The sequence below is a fragment of the Etheostoma spectabile genome, chromosome 16 (assembly GCF_008692095.1).
Source record: "Etheostoma spectabile isolate EspeVRDwgs_2016 chromosome 16, UIUC_Espe_1.0, whole genome shotgun sequence".
Lineage (NCBI taxonomy): Eukaryota > Metazoa > Chordata > Actinopteri > Perciformes > Percidae > Etheostoma > Etheostoma spectabile.
The window spans coordinates 9897264-9910597 of record NC_045748.1 but is presented as its reverse complement, the minus strand read 5'-3'; the positions used below and the strand labels follow the sequence as shown (position 1 = coordinate 9910597).

Sequence of the window (13334 nt, the reverse complement as noted above, 5' to 3'; positions counted from 1 at the left end):
TTTGTACTGAATGAGGAGTGGTTTTAATGTCGAAATATAGATACAAAAGATGTTTTGCTGTGAGTTGCATCCGTCAGTTCCTCACGCTGCAACTAAATATGCCAAGACAGACTCTTACAATAGGTCTTCGTCTATATATTAACATAACAATTTTACAAATATGTGTTGTTTTCAGGCCCCAAACAGTTAATCTTCAGGTAAAACGTCTAATTTTCAATGGCAACCCTGTCTGCTTGATACAAACACAATCTATCTTAATTATGCTTTGTAATTCCTTCAAACGACCATCACACACTTTCGTAATTTATAAATAAATCAATCCAAACTCATCATTCTAAGACAGCAAACATCCGACAAAAGCGACAACATCTAGCTCCATCGCTCACCTCCGGACGTGGGGTCCGCACAGTTGAGTGGGATACTTGAGCTCAATGACATCTCCGTTTTTCCTTCAGTTGCGGCGTGATGCTCATGTAATACTGCACCAGCTCGGCCAGAGTGGCAAACTTCTCCCCCCCATAAAGGTCATAGTAGTCTCCTGTGGTTCTGGATCTTAATGTGGGTGACCGCTCATTCGCCTGCAGAAAAAAAATGAAACGATTATTTTGAGAAAAGCTGCTGTAAGGGGCCACAACATTATGTCTTCACCAGGGACACAAACCTAGCGCTGTGCAATCCATCGATTTTGCACGTGACATTGCAAGTAAATCTTATTTTGTCTTCTGAATTGATTTTAAAAGAAGTTTAACTGGAAAAGTATGAAGGGAAAAGTACAGTTCAAGGTGTTTCCCCGTTTTTTAACCCTCATGTGTCCTCGGGTCAAATTGACCCGTTTGGGTCTTATTCAATTTATAGCATTTGAAAAAAAATGGAAGTGTTTTTGAAATAGTATTGAGTAAAAGTGACATATTCCGTCTGGATTATCCAATCAACATCCATTCCTTTAATTTTGCCTCAATAATTCCTAATTCTGCTTTTAACTCAAACATTAGGAATAATTTCCTATAAATGAGAGTGTTATTGACCATAAATCCCAAAAATAACTGTAAAACTAAAGTTAATGCTTAGTGTTAGTGTTGAAAAAGGGGACAAAAAACGTAACAAAACCTTAAAAGCCTCAAAAAAGTGCTGATTTTTTGAGGGAAGACAACACGGGGTAATTTCAATAAATGCAACATCTTTCCAAAAGTCAATGTGTCATTTGTTAAATAATCGTGACTTCAATATTGACCAAAATACCGAAGTTAGGATACTTTCCATAATAGATCAGCCCTAAAACAGACTCCAGCCGGAAGCTAAGTAAACAAGCCACTACATAACGTATCTTCTCATAGAGGTCCTGGCCTGTGCTTGTGAAGGTGGCTGTGTTGGGATGTTTCTGGGTCAGCCTGTGATCTCTGGGTGGGTGGACCCCACACATGCTCACATCCAAGAGGAAGCTACAAAAATGACAGACGCACTGGAAAAAAATGCAAATACAGCGAGGGCGAACGGCCAAAGATATCTCATTCAGTTAAATGTGGAAGACTCTAAATATACAGCACTGAAGTCATAATGACCTCATATCTTGACGTTAAAAAGGACTAAAAACATCCCACTGGGCTTGATCAACTAAAACTTTATAAGTGCATCTTGTAATGAAATGATTTGTTGATAGAGATGATCTGCAACTACTTCATAATAGATTCTCATTTTAAAGCACACATGCCAAACATACAAAGCTCCTCAAAAGTGAAGATTTGCTTCTTTTTCTTGTCCAATGGTGAGAGTTTAAACTGATACATTTGTCAGCCATTATGACAGAATACATAACGATTAACCAAGAAAATAATCCTCAGCTGAGGCCCTAACTGCCATTATGCTGCAGCCCCGGATGCAGAGGCATGTATTATGATTAAAGTAAGCAAAGTTATAAATTGATAACACAGTTACAGGCACCATAGCGCCATCTCTGTTATTTGCAGAAGACAAGAGACACTGAAAAAACTGAAAATATCACAAGGCACCGGGGTGTGTAAGACCCCAAACCACATCCAGACGGGATGAACTGCGTCGAGTCATTGGAGGTGACCACCAGTGTCTCGAAAAGGAAAAAAGGAGAACTTGTGGCGGGCCTGAAGCTCAGCAGCATGTAACCCTGACTGATTCTGCTGAGCTGGTGAACGAGGCCAAAAAGACACAGATGTGTGTGGTCTGAACTAGCAGCGACGAGTCTCCTCTGGAAAGTTTGCCTTTCCATCAGAGGAGTGACTTTCATTTCATATGGCGAGATGAGACACTGTGCAGCTAAAAAAATTGAGACTTGAGATAAAATAGCAGCGGCTACATCAGCTAAAAAGCATTAAGATACGTATCTTAAAATGTATGACTCAACAGGCCTGAGATAAAACCACTACATTTTTGTATTAATCTGGTCCTTCCTTCTTGGATAAAGCTGGTTTTACAGTTTCGGGATGGGGAAGTGCCGTTTGATCAGGGTTTAGGGGTCCTGCCTCAGAGAAAATGTTCGTTTTTCAATTAAAAAAAAAATTAAAGAATTTTACATCATTTAGGACCATTATTTACTACTAATCTGCGTATTAAATGTTGAAAAAATATCACTGAAAACCTGTACATGTATACACAGAAATTTGCAAAAAGTAAACAAATAAAACTGAGAATTTTAACACTTAGGTCGCAGATTTCATTCTGGGCCCCGCTGAAACCTGCAATTCAGTCTGCATTCAAGACTTGGTTTAAAAGATACTATTTAAAAGAACTCAAAACGTGGTACCATAGAAACCAGAAATAACAGCTGGTTATTTCAAAGCTTTCTACATGTACACAAGCAGAGGAAACAAGAATATTTAACCCTTGTACTGTCTTACCTCGGGACCCTCTCGTGTCCCTCGGGTCAAATGACTATTTGGGGTTTAAAAAAACATTCTGAAATAAAATTTCCTTAATAATCTATTAACAAACAGTGAGATAACATCTAGTGTTGGGAATGCAATCAGTCTCTACTGACACTATTAAAATGGAAGTGGGGTTCGTTTTTTGTCGTAAGGTTATAATTTGTTAAAATCAACTATGGAAACTATGGAAAAATCTAAAATAATGTTCTGAATTGAGTCAGGAATACATGTTTACACAGCAATAAGGCAAGGCCGTTGATTTCAGTTTAAAAAAAAAAGAGTTACTTGTCACATTTTCTCTTGTAAAAATGTGAAATGGGTCAATTTGACCCGGGTACTATACAAGGGTTGAAAAATAAGAAAACCAACATTAAAACATGAGACTACTACACTAATAATCTGTGGTGGTGGGGGAGCTTCATTTGAACTTTAATGCAATTGGACTAGAATGAGTATGACGACGTCAGGCTAGAAGCACATAGTCAAAGTCAAAGTACTTTTTATTGGTTTCCCTAAGGAGAAATTTGCATTGGACATGAGCAACTAGCTGCAAGAGTTACAGACACAACGACAAGCACAGGGTTAAAAAACAATTAAAAACAAATTACAATTAACATATGGGCTACTCGAGGGCCTGTGCAAATAGCAGATTTACGATTTCCTATACTAAATAAGATAAAAGCCATATTTCAAAGACAACACCAATTTTCATTCATCACGTCACAGATATACCTTAAAAATATTCATAGTCATACTTTCATCTCTGCTCATTAATGAGACAGGGAAAAATGAGTGCTATACCTGTTTTATTTACACAAAGGAACCCTGAGGTCAACAGCTCGCAGAAAGAGGGAAGGGTTCCTTTGGTACCCTGTTGTATCCTGTAATGTATGCTAGGCCGGTTACAATTATACAGAATTGTCTAACGCAATTTTTATTTACATAATCGCCGTTTGTTGTTTAACCGCAATTTGCCAACATTAGCTACAAAAAAAAACACAACAACTTTCATTTAAGAAAAGCAATATAAGTTGTATGTAATAAAGAGGCACATTCATTCAATAGGCTGGTATTTGTGTACTACATTATCTGGGTCATATGACGTAGTATAACAACAGATGTATCCTGTGATTCATTATAATGTTTATTGAAAAAGCAAAAAATAAACCATTATGTTGTAATCGCAATTATTCTGTGACAACTTTTTTTTTTTTCTCATCTACTCCACACACTTCTGTATCTTATTATCTGATTAATTTTTCCAGTTACAAGTAATACTTTTTCAATATATCATGGACAGGTAAATATAATTTATATTAGTACCTATTTTACTTTACATATTCAATTTAATTTTAACGTCACTTACATCGCAATATGTTTCTTGTAACTGGCAACCGCACTTTACTTTACAAAACCTTTATTTGCCGCACTTTACTTCAGTCTACCATCTGCTCATTGTCTGTCGTTGGCCGTTTTTATGTGTTATTTTTGGTTGGTTTGTTTGCTTTTATTGAAGAAAAATGCTGCTTTACCAGGAAATTTCCCGCTGGGGGATGAATAAAGTATCATCTAATCTAATCTAATTAAGTGAGCAGCAAAATGTGGATTTGTTCTAGCTCTAGTGTCTGCTGGACTGTGCGCTCATGCATGCCATCATCACCGTACTGAGAGGGTAAAGTCTCCTGGATTACTCTTACTGGGTCGGGCTAAAAAGCTCCCGTCCACTCCCGCAGTGAGCAGGAGGTTTTCAGCCTCCACACCTGTGATGTTGGGGGTGAAACCACCGAGAAGAGGATAAAGCAACGATCAGGCTCCGCGTGGAGGGCAAGGCTGGTGTCCACAATCTGATTATTATTCACTCTCTTTCTTAAAATACTGACTAAGAAAGCTTTGTGCATGGCAATATACATTTTTCTCTAAAAAAAAAAAAATTGATAGATGCAAAAATGAAGTTGCACTATAACTACACGTTTCAAATGTTTAAAAAGGTGCTCTAAGCGATGTCACACATTTTTAGTCATATTCATGATACATTTTTCACATACAGCAAACATCTCACTGTCACACTGTAAAAAACATCTCCTCACTATCTGCTAGCTGCCTGTCCCCTGAACACACTGTAAAAAATCTCCTCACTATCTGCTAGCTGCCTGTCCCTGACACACTGTAAAACATCCTCACTATGCTAGCTGCTGTCCCCTGAACACACTGTAAAAACATCTCCTCATATCTGCTAGCTGCCTGTCCCCTGAACACACTGTAAAAAACATCCCTCACTATCTGCTAGCTGCCTGTCCCCTGAACACACTGTAAAAAATCTCCTCACTATCTGCTAGCTGCCTGCCCCTGAACACACTGTAAAACAATCTCCTCACTATCTGCTAGCTGCCTGTCCCCGAACACATGTAAAAAAAATCTCTCACATCTGCTAGCTGCCTGTCCTGAACACACTGTAAAAAACATCCTTCACTATCTGCTAGCTGCCTGTCCAGAACACACTGTAAAAAAACATCTCACATCTGCTAGCTGCCTGTCCTCTGAACACACTGTAAAAACATCTCACTATCTGCTAGCTGCCGTCCCCAGAACACACTGTAAAACAATTCCTCTATCTGCTAGCTGCCTGTCCTGAACACACTGTAAAAAACACTCACTATCTGCTAGCTGCCTGTCCCAGAACACACTAAAAACATCTCCTCACTATCTGCTAGCTGCCTGTCCCTGGACACACTGTAAAAAAATCTCCTCACTATCTGCTAGCTGCCTGTCCCTGAAAACACTGTAAAAAATATCCTCACTTATGCTAGCGCTGCCCCCTGAAAACACTGTAAAAACATCTCTCACTTCTGCTAGCTGCCTGTCCCCTGAACACACTGTAAAAAACATCTTCACTATCTGTAGCTGCCTGCCCTGGAACACTGTAAAAAACATCTCCTCACTATCGCTAGTGCCTGTCCCTGAAAAACACTTAAAAAAACATCTCACTATTGCTAGTGCCCGTCTGAACACACTGTAAAAAAAATCTCACTATTGTAGCGCTGTCCCCTGAACACACTGTAAAAACATCTCACTATTGCTAGTGCCGTCCCCGAACACACTGTAAAAACATCTCCTCACTATCTGCCAGCTGCCTGTCCTCTGAACACACTGTAAAAAACATCCTCACTATCTGCCAACTGCCGCCTCTGAAAACTGTAAAAAACATCTCCTCACTATCTGCTAGCTGCCTGTCCCGAACACACTGTAAAAAAAACATCTCCTCACTTCTGTAGCTGCCTGTCCCCTGAAACACTGTAAAAATATCTCCTCACTATCTGCTAGCTGCCTGCCCCTGAACACACTGTAAAAACATCTCTCACTATCTGCTAGCTGCCTGTCCCTGAACAACTGTAAAAAACATCCTTCACTATCTGCTAGCTGCCTGTCCCCTGCACACTGTAAAAAAAATCTCTCACTATCTGCTAGCTGCCTGTCCCCTGAACACACTGTAAAAAACATCTCTTCACATTCTGCTAGCTGCCTGTCCCCAGAACACACTGTAAAAAAACATCTCACTATCTGCTAGCTGCCTGTCTCTGAACACACTGTAAAAACATCTCACTATCTGCTAGCTGCCTGTCCCCAGAAAACACTGTAAAAAACATCTCCTCACTATCTGCTAGCTGCCTGTCCCCTGAAACCACTGTAAAAAACACCTCACTATCTCTAGCTGCCTGTCCCAGAACACACTGTAAAAACAATCCTCACTATCTGCTAGCTGCCTGCCTGACACACTGTAAAAAACATCTCCTCACTATCTGCTAGCTGCCGTCCCCTAACACACTGTAAAAAACATTCCTCACTATCTGCTAGCTGCCTGTCCCCTGAAAACACTGTAAAAAAACATCTCCACTATGTGCTAGCTGCTGTCCCCTGAACACACTGTAAAAAACATCTCACTATTGCTAGCTGCGCTGTCCCCGAACACACTGTAAAAAACACTCACTATCTGCTAGCTGCCTGTCCTGAACACACTGTAAAAAACATTCCTCACTATCTGCTAGCTGCCGTCCTCTGAACACATGTAAAGTGTGTTCAGGGGACAGGCAGCTAGCAGATAGTGAGGAGATGTTTTTTACAGTGTGACAGTGAGATGTTTGCTGTATGTGAAAAAATGTATCATGAATATGACTAAAAAATGTGTGACATCGCTTAGAGCACCTTTTTAAACATTTGAAACGTGTAGTTATAGTGCAACTTCAGTTTTTCCATCTATCAATTGTTTTTTTTTTTAGAGAAAGTAATGTATATGCCATGCACAAAGCTTTCTTAGTCAGTATTTTAAGAAAGAGAGTGAATAATAATCAGATTGTGGACACAGCCTTGCCCTCCACGCGGAGCCTGATCGTTGCTTTATCCTCTTTCAGGTGGTTTCACCCCAACATCACAGGTGTGGAGGCTGAAAACCTCCTGCTCACTCGGGGAGTGGACGGGAGCTTTTTAGCCCGACCCAGTAAGAGTAATCCAGGAGACTTTACCCTCTCAGTACGGTGAGTGATGGCATGCATGAGCGCACAGTCCAGCAGACACTAGAGCTAGAACAAATCCACATTTTGCTGCTCACTTAATTAGATTAGATTAGATGATACTTTATTCATCCCACAGCGGGGAAATTTCCTTGGTAAAGCAGCATTTTCTTCAATAAAAGCAAAACAAACAAACAAAAAATAACACAATAAAAACAGGCAAACGACAGACAATGAGCAGATGGTAGACTGGAAGTAAAGTGGCGTCAAATAAAGGTTTTGTAAAGTAAAGTGCGGTTGCCATGTTACAAGAAACAATATTGCGATGTAAGTGACGTTAAAATTAAATTGAATATGTAATAAAGTAAAAGTAGGTAGCATAATATAAATTATATTTACCTGTGACCATGAATAATATTGAAAAAGTAAGTACTTGTAATGGAAAAATATAAATACAGATAATAAAGATATACAGAAAGTGTGTGGAGTAGATGAAGGAAAAAAAAAAAAAGTTGTCACAGAAATAATTGCGATTAACAACATAATGGTTTTATGTTTTGCTTTTTCAAATAAACATTTGAATGAATCACAGGATACATCTGTTGGTTATACTACTGTCATATGACCCAGATAATGTAGTAACACAAATACACAGCCTATTGAAATGAATGGTGCCTCTTTATTATCATACAACTTTATATTGCTTTTCTTAAATGAAAGTTTTTTTGTTTTTTTTTGTAGCTAATGTTGGCAAATTGCGGTTAAACAACAAAACGGCGATTATGTAAAAATAAAAATTGCGTTTAGACAATTCTGTCATAATTGTAACCGGCCTAGCATACATTACAGGATACAACATGGTACTACAAAGGAACCCTGTACCTCTTTCCTGAGAGCTGTTGAACTCAGGGTTCCTTTGTGTAAATAAAACAGGTATAAGCACTCATTTTTCCCTGTCTCATTAATGAGCAGAGATGAAAGTATGACTATGAATATTTTTAAGGTATATCTGTGACGTGATGAATGAATGAAATTGGTGTTGTCTTTGAAATATGGCTTTTATCTTATTTAGTATAGGAAATCGTAAATCTGCTATTTGCACAGGCCCTCGAGTAGCCCATATGTTAATTGTATATTTGTTTTTTAATTGTTTTTTAACCCTGTGCTTGTCGTTGTGTCTGTAACTCTTGCAGCTAAGTTGCTCAGTGTCCAATGCAAATTTCTCCTTAGGGAGACCAATAAAAAGTACTTTGACTTTGACTATGTGCGTCTAGCCTGACGTCGTCATACTCAGATTCTAGTCCGAATATGCATTAAAGTTCAAATGAAGCTCACCACCACCACAGATATTAGTGTAGTAGTCTCATGTTTTAATGTTGGGTTTTCTTATTTTTCAACCCTTGTATAGTACCCGGGTCAAATTGACCCATTTCACATTTTTACAAGAAGAAAAATGTGACAAGTATACTCTTTTTTTTTTTTTAAACTGAAAATCAACGGCCTTGCCTTATTTGCTGTGATAAACATGTATTCCTGACTCAATTCAGAACATTATTTTAGATTTTTCCATAGTTTCCATAGTTGATTTTTAACATGAATTATAACCTTACGACAAAAAACGAACCCCACTTCCATTTTTAATAGTGTGCTAGTAGAGACTGATTGCATTCCCTAAACATAGATGTTATCTCAGCTGTTTGTTAATAGATTATTAAGGAAAATTTTATTTCAGAATTGTTTTTTAAAACCCCAAATAAGTCAATTTGACCCGAGGGACACGAGAGGGTCCCGGAGGTGAAGACAGTACAAGGGTTAAATATTCTTGTTTCCTCTGCTTGTGTACATGTAGAAAGGCTTTGAATAAACCAGGCTGTTATTTCATGGTTTCTATGGTACCACGGTTTTGAGTTTATTTTAAATAGTATCTTTTAAACCAAGTCTTGAATGCAGACTGAATTTGCAGGTTTCAGCGGGGACCCAGAATGAAAATCTGCGGACCTGAAGTGTTAAAATTCTCAGTTTTATTTGTTTACTTTTTGCAAATTTCTGTGTTATAACATGTACAGGGTTTTCAGTGATATTTTTTCAACATTTAATACGCAGATGGTAGTATAAATAATGGTCCTAAATGATGTAAAATTACATTTAATTTTTTTTTTTAATTGAAAAACAGAACATTTTCTCTGAGGCAGGACCCCTAAACCCCGATCAAACGTGCACTTCCCCATCCCTGAAACTGTAAAACCAGCTTTATCCAAAGAAGGAAGGACCAGATTAATACAAAAAATGTTAGTGGTTTTATCTCAGGGCCTGTTGAGTCATACATTTTTAAGATGACGTATCATTAATGCTTTTTAGCTGATGTAGCCGCTGCTATTTTTATCTCAAGTCTCAATTTTTTTAGCTGCACAGTGTCTCATCTCGGCATATGGAAATGAAAGTCACGCTCCTCTGATGGAAAGGCAAACGTTTCCAGAGGGAGACTCGTCGCTGCTAGTTCAGACCAGCACACATCTGTGTCTTTTTGGCCTCGTTCAGCCAGGCTCAGCCAGAAGTCAGTCAGGGTTACATGCTGCTGAGCTTCAGGCCCGCCACAAGTTCTCCTTTTTTCCTTTTTCCGAGACACTGGTGGTCACCTCCAATGACTCGACGCAGTTCATCCCGTCTGGATGTGGTTTGGGTCTTACACACCCCGGGTGCCTTGTGAATATTTTCAGTTTTTTCAGTGTCTCTTATCTTCTGCAAATAACAGAGATGGCAGCTATGTGGTGCCTGTAACTGTGTTATACAATTTATAACTTTGCTTACTTTAATCATAATACATGCACTCTGCATCCGGGGGCTGCAGCATAATGATGCAGTTAGGGCCTCAGCTGAGGATTATTTTCTTGGTTAATCGTTATGTATTCTGTCATGAATGGCTGACAAATGTATTCAGTTTAAACTCTCACCATTGGACAAAGGAAAAAGAAGCAAATCTTCACTTTTGAGGAGCTTTGTAATGTTTGGCATGTGTGCTTTAAAAATGAGAATCTATTATGAAGTAGTTGCAGATCATCTCTATCAACAAATCATTTCATTACAAGATGCACTTATAAAGTTTTATGTTGATCAAGCCCAGTGGGATGTTTTTAGTCCTTTTTAACGTCAAGATATGAGGTCATTATGACTTCAGTGCTGATATATTTAGAGTCTTCCACATTTAACTGAATGAGATATCTTTGGCCGTTCGCCCTCGCTGTATTTGCATTTTTTTCCAGTGCTGTCTGTCATTTTTGTAGCTTCCTCTTGGATGTGAGCATGTGTGGGGTCCACCCACCCAGAGATCACAGGCTGAGACCCAGAAACATCCCAAACACAGACCATTACAAGCACAGGCCAGGACCTCTATGAGAAGATACGTTATGTAGTGGCTTGTTTACTTAGCTTCCGGTTGGAGTCTGTTTTAGGGCTGATCTATTATGGAAAGTATCCTAATCTCGGTTATTTTGGTCAATATTGAAGTCACGATTATTTAACACAATGACACATTGACTTTTGGAAAGATGTTGCATTTATTGAAATTAACCCCTGTGTTGTCTTCCCGTCAAAAAAATCAGCACTTTTGTTGAGGCTTTTAAGGTTTTGTTACGTTTTTTGTCCCCTTTTTCAACACTAACACTAAAGCATTAACTTTAGTTTTACAGTTATTTTTGGGATTTATGGTCAATAAACTCTCATTTATAGGAAATTATTCCTAATGTTTGAGTTTAAAAAACAGCAGAAATTAGGAATTATTGAGGCTAAAATTAAAGGAATGGATGTTGATGGATAATCACAGACTGGAATATGTCAACTTTTACTCAATACTATTTCAAAAACACTTCCATTTGTTTTTCAAATGCTATAAAATTGAATAAGACCCAAACGGGTCAATTTGACCCGAGGACAACATGAGGGTTAAAAAACGGGGGAAACACCTTGAACTGTAACTTTTCCCTTCATACTTTTTCAGTTTAAACTTCTTTTAAAATCAAATTCAGAAGACAAAATAAGAATTTACTTGCAAAATGTCACGTGCAAAATCGATGGATTGCACAGCGCTAGGTTTGTGTCCCTGGTGAAGACGATAATGTTGTGGCCCCCTTACAGCAGCTTTTCTCAAAATAATCGTTTCATTTTTTTCTGCAGGCGAAATGGAGCGGTCACCCACATTAAGATCCAGAACACAGGAGACTACTATGACCTTTATGGGGGGGAGAAGTTTGCCACTCTGGCCGAGCTGGTGCAGTATTACATGGAGCATCACGGCCAACTGAAGGAGAAAAACGGAGATGTCATTGAGCTCAAGTATCCACTCAACTGTGCGGACCCCACGTCCGAGAGGTGAGCGATGGAGCTAGATGTTGTCGCTTTTGTCGGGATGTTTGCTGTCTTAGAAATGATGAGTTTGGATTGATTTGATTTATAAATTACGAAAGTGTGTGATGGTCAGTTTGAAGGAATTACAAAGCATAATTAAGATAGATTGTTTGTATCAAGCAGACAGGGTTGCCATTGAAAATTAGACGTTATTACCTGAAGATTAACTGTTTGGGGCCTGAAAACAACACATATTTGTAAAATTGTTATGTTAATATATAGACGAAGACCTATTGTAAGAGTCTGTCTTGGCAATATTTAGTTGCAGCTGTGAGGAACTGACGGATGCAACTCACAGCAAAACATCTTTTGTAGCTATATTTCGACATTAAAACCAGCTCCATTCAGTACACGTTCTCGGAGGTATTGATATGCAGATTTCATATTTACTCTTCTCCTTAAGAAAGGAAATTGTACATGGCTCTTTTCTCCAGAGGGTACAGGCGCAAAACAAACTGCCCCTCTGGGGACAAACAAGTTTGACTTGAGTTGAAACCTATAAATAAGAGAAAAAACAAACAAAAAAAGTTTAAAGATTTAGTTTTTTCTTAGTGAGGGTCACCCCACGATGTAAGTCAAGTGCAGATGTGAGTTGTAGCTATCTATGATAGTTTGATTGCTAACGTTAGCTCAAAACACCATTCAACTAACAGCCTTTATTGTGTTTGATGCTAACTTGGAGCCAGCAGTGAACCAACTTTATTAAGTAGGTCCATTTTTGCTGTATTGTATTGTAATAATTTCCCTTTGTGGGACTAATAAAGGATACATTACGTTACAGAAGTCTCTCGTTAGCATCTTGTAGGCTACTTGTCGCAAAGTGTCGCATGCACGACTCACATCTGCACTCGTCTTGTCGGGGTGTGACGGCGAGATCAGTCGGGTGGAAACAGGTTTTTGTGTGTGTGTCCTTTTACCAGGTGGTTCCACGGCCACTTGTCGGGCCGGGAGGCCGAGAAGCTGCTGACGGAGAAAGGGAAGAACGGCAGCTTCCTGGTGAGAGAGAGCCAGAGCCACCCCGGGGACTTTGTTCTGTCTGTCCGGACGGGAGACGACAAGACGGACAGCAGTGACAGCAAACCCAAAGTCACTCATGTCATGATCCGCTGCCAGGTAAACACACTCCTCAGAACCGGGTTTTCCTGCCTTCCTACATTAAACCAAAAGAAAATGTAGTACAACACAAGCAGAAGGGCAAAGATAATATTAATTTAAAGGAGGGCCGTGTTTTTTTTCTAGTTCCTCTGCAATATGAAGTTTAAAATGTTCCTTCATGAAGAATGTTGGGCCTCAGCTGAAGCAGGTTGAGCGTTGCTCAGTTGTACATACTTCACTATGTTCACTAGATTATTAATGAGTAATTGCACGAAGAAATCAGATTTAATCCAGGATGCAAAGATTTGTTTTCTTGGGATGCATATACATGACAAGTCAGGGGAAGTGTTGCTGTGACAGCAGAGGGGGAGGATGAGAGGAGGGGGAGGATGAGGGGAGGGGGAGGATGAGGGGAGGGGGAGGATGAGAGGGATCATGG

The 13334-nt window shown here is 39.2% G+C and overlaps 1 protein-coding gene across 3 annotated transcripts in view; it reads left to right on the top strand.

The window, feature by feature from the left end:
- ptpn11a (protein tyrosine phosphatase non-receptor type 11a) overlaps positions 1-13334 on the top strand; it is a 26171-nt gene that overhangs the window by 1956 nt on the left and 10881 nt on the right. For all 3 annotated transcript variants that reach the window (XM_032539164.1, XM_032539163.1, XM_032539162.1), the window contains exons 2-4: positions 7301-7423; positions 11570-11764; positions 12721-12913. In XM_032539164.1, coding sequence (XP_032395055.1) covers positions 7301-7423; positions 11570-11764; positions 12721-12913 — 511 coding nt within the window. The remainder of the gene's footprint in view (positions 1-7300; positions 7424-11569; positions 11765-12720; positions 12914-13334) is intronic.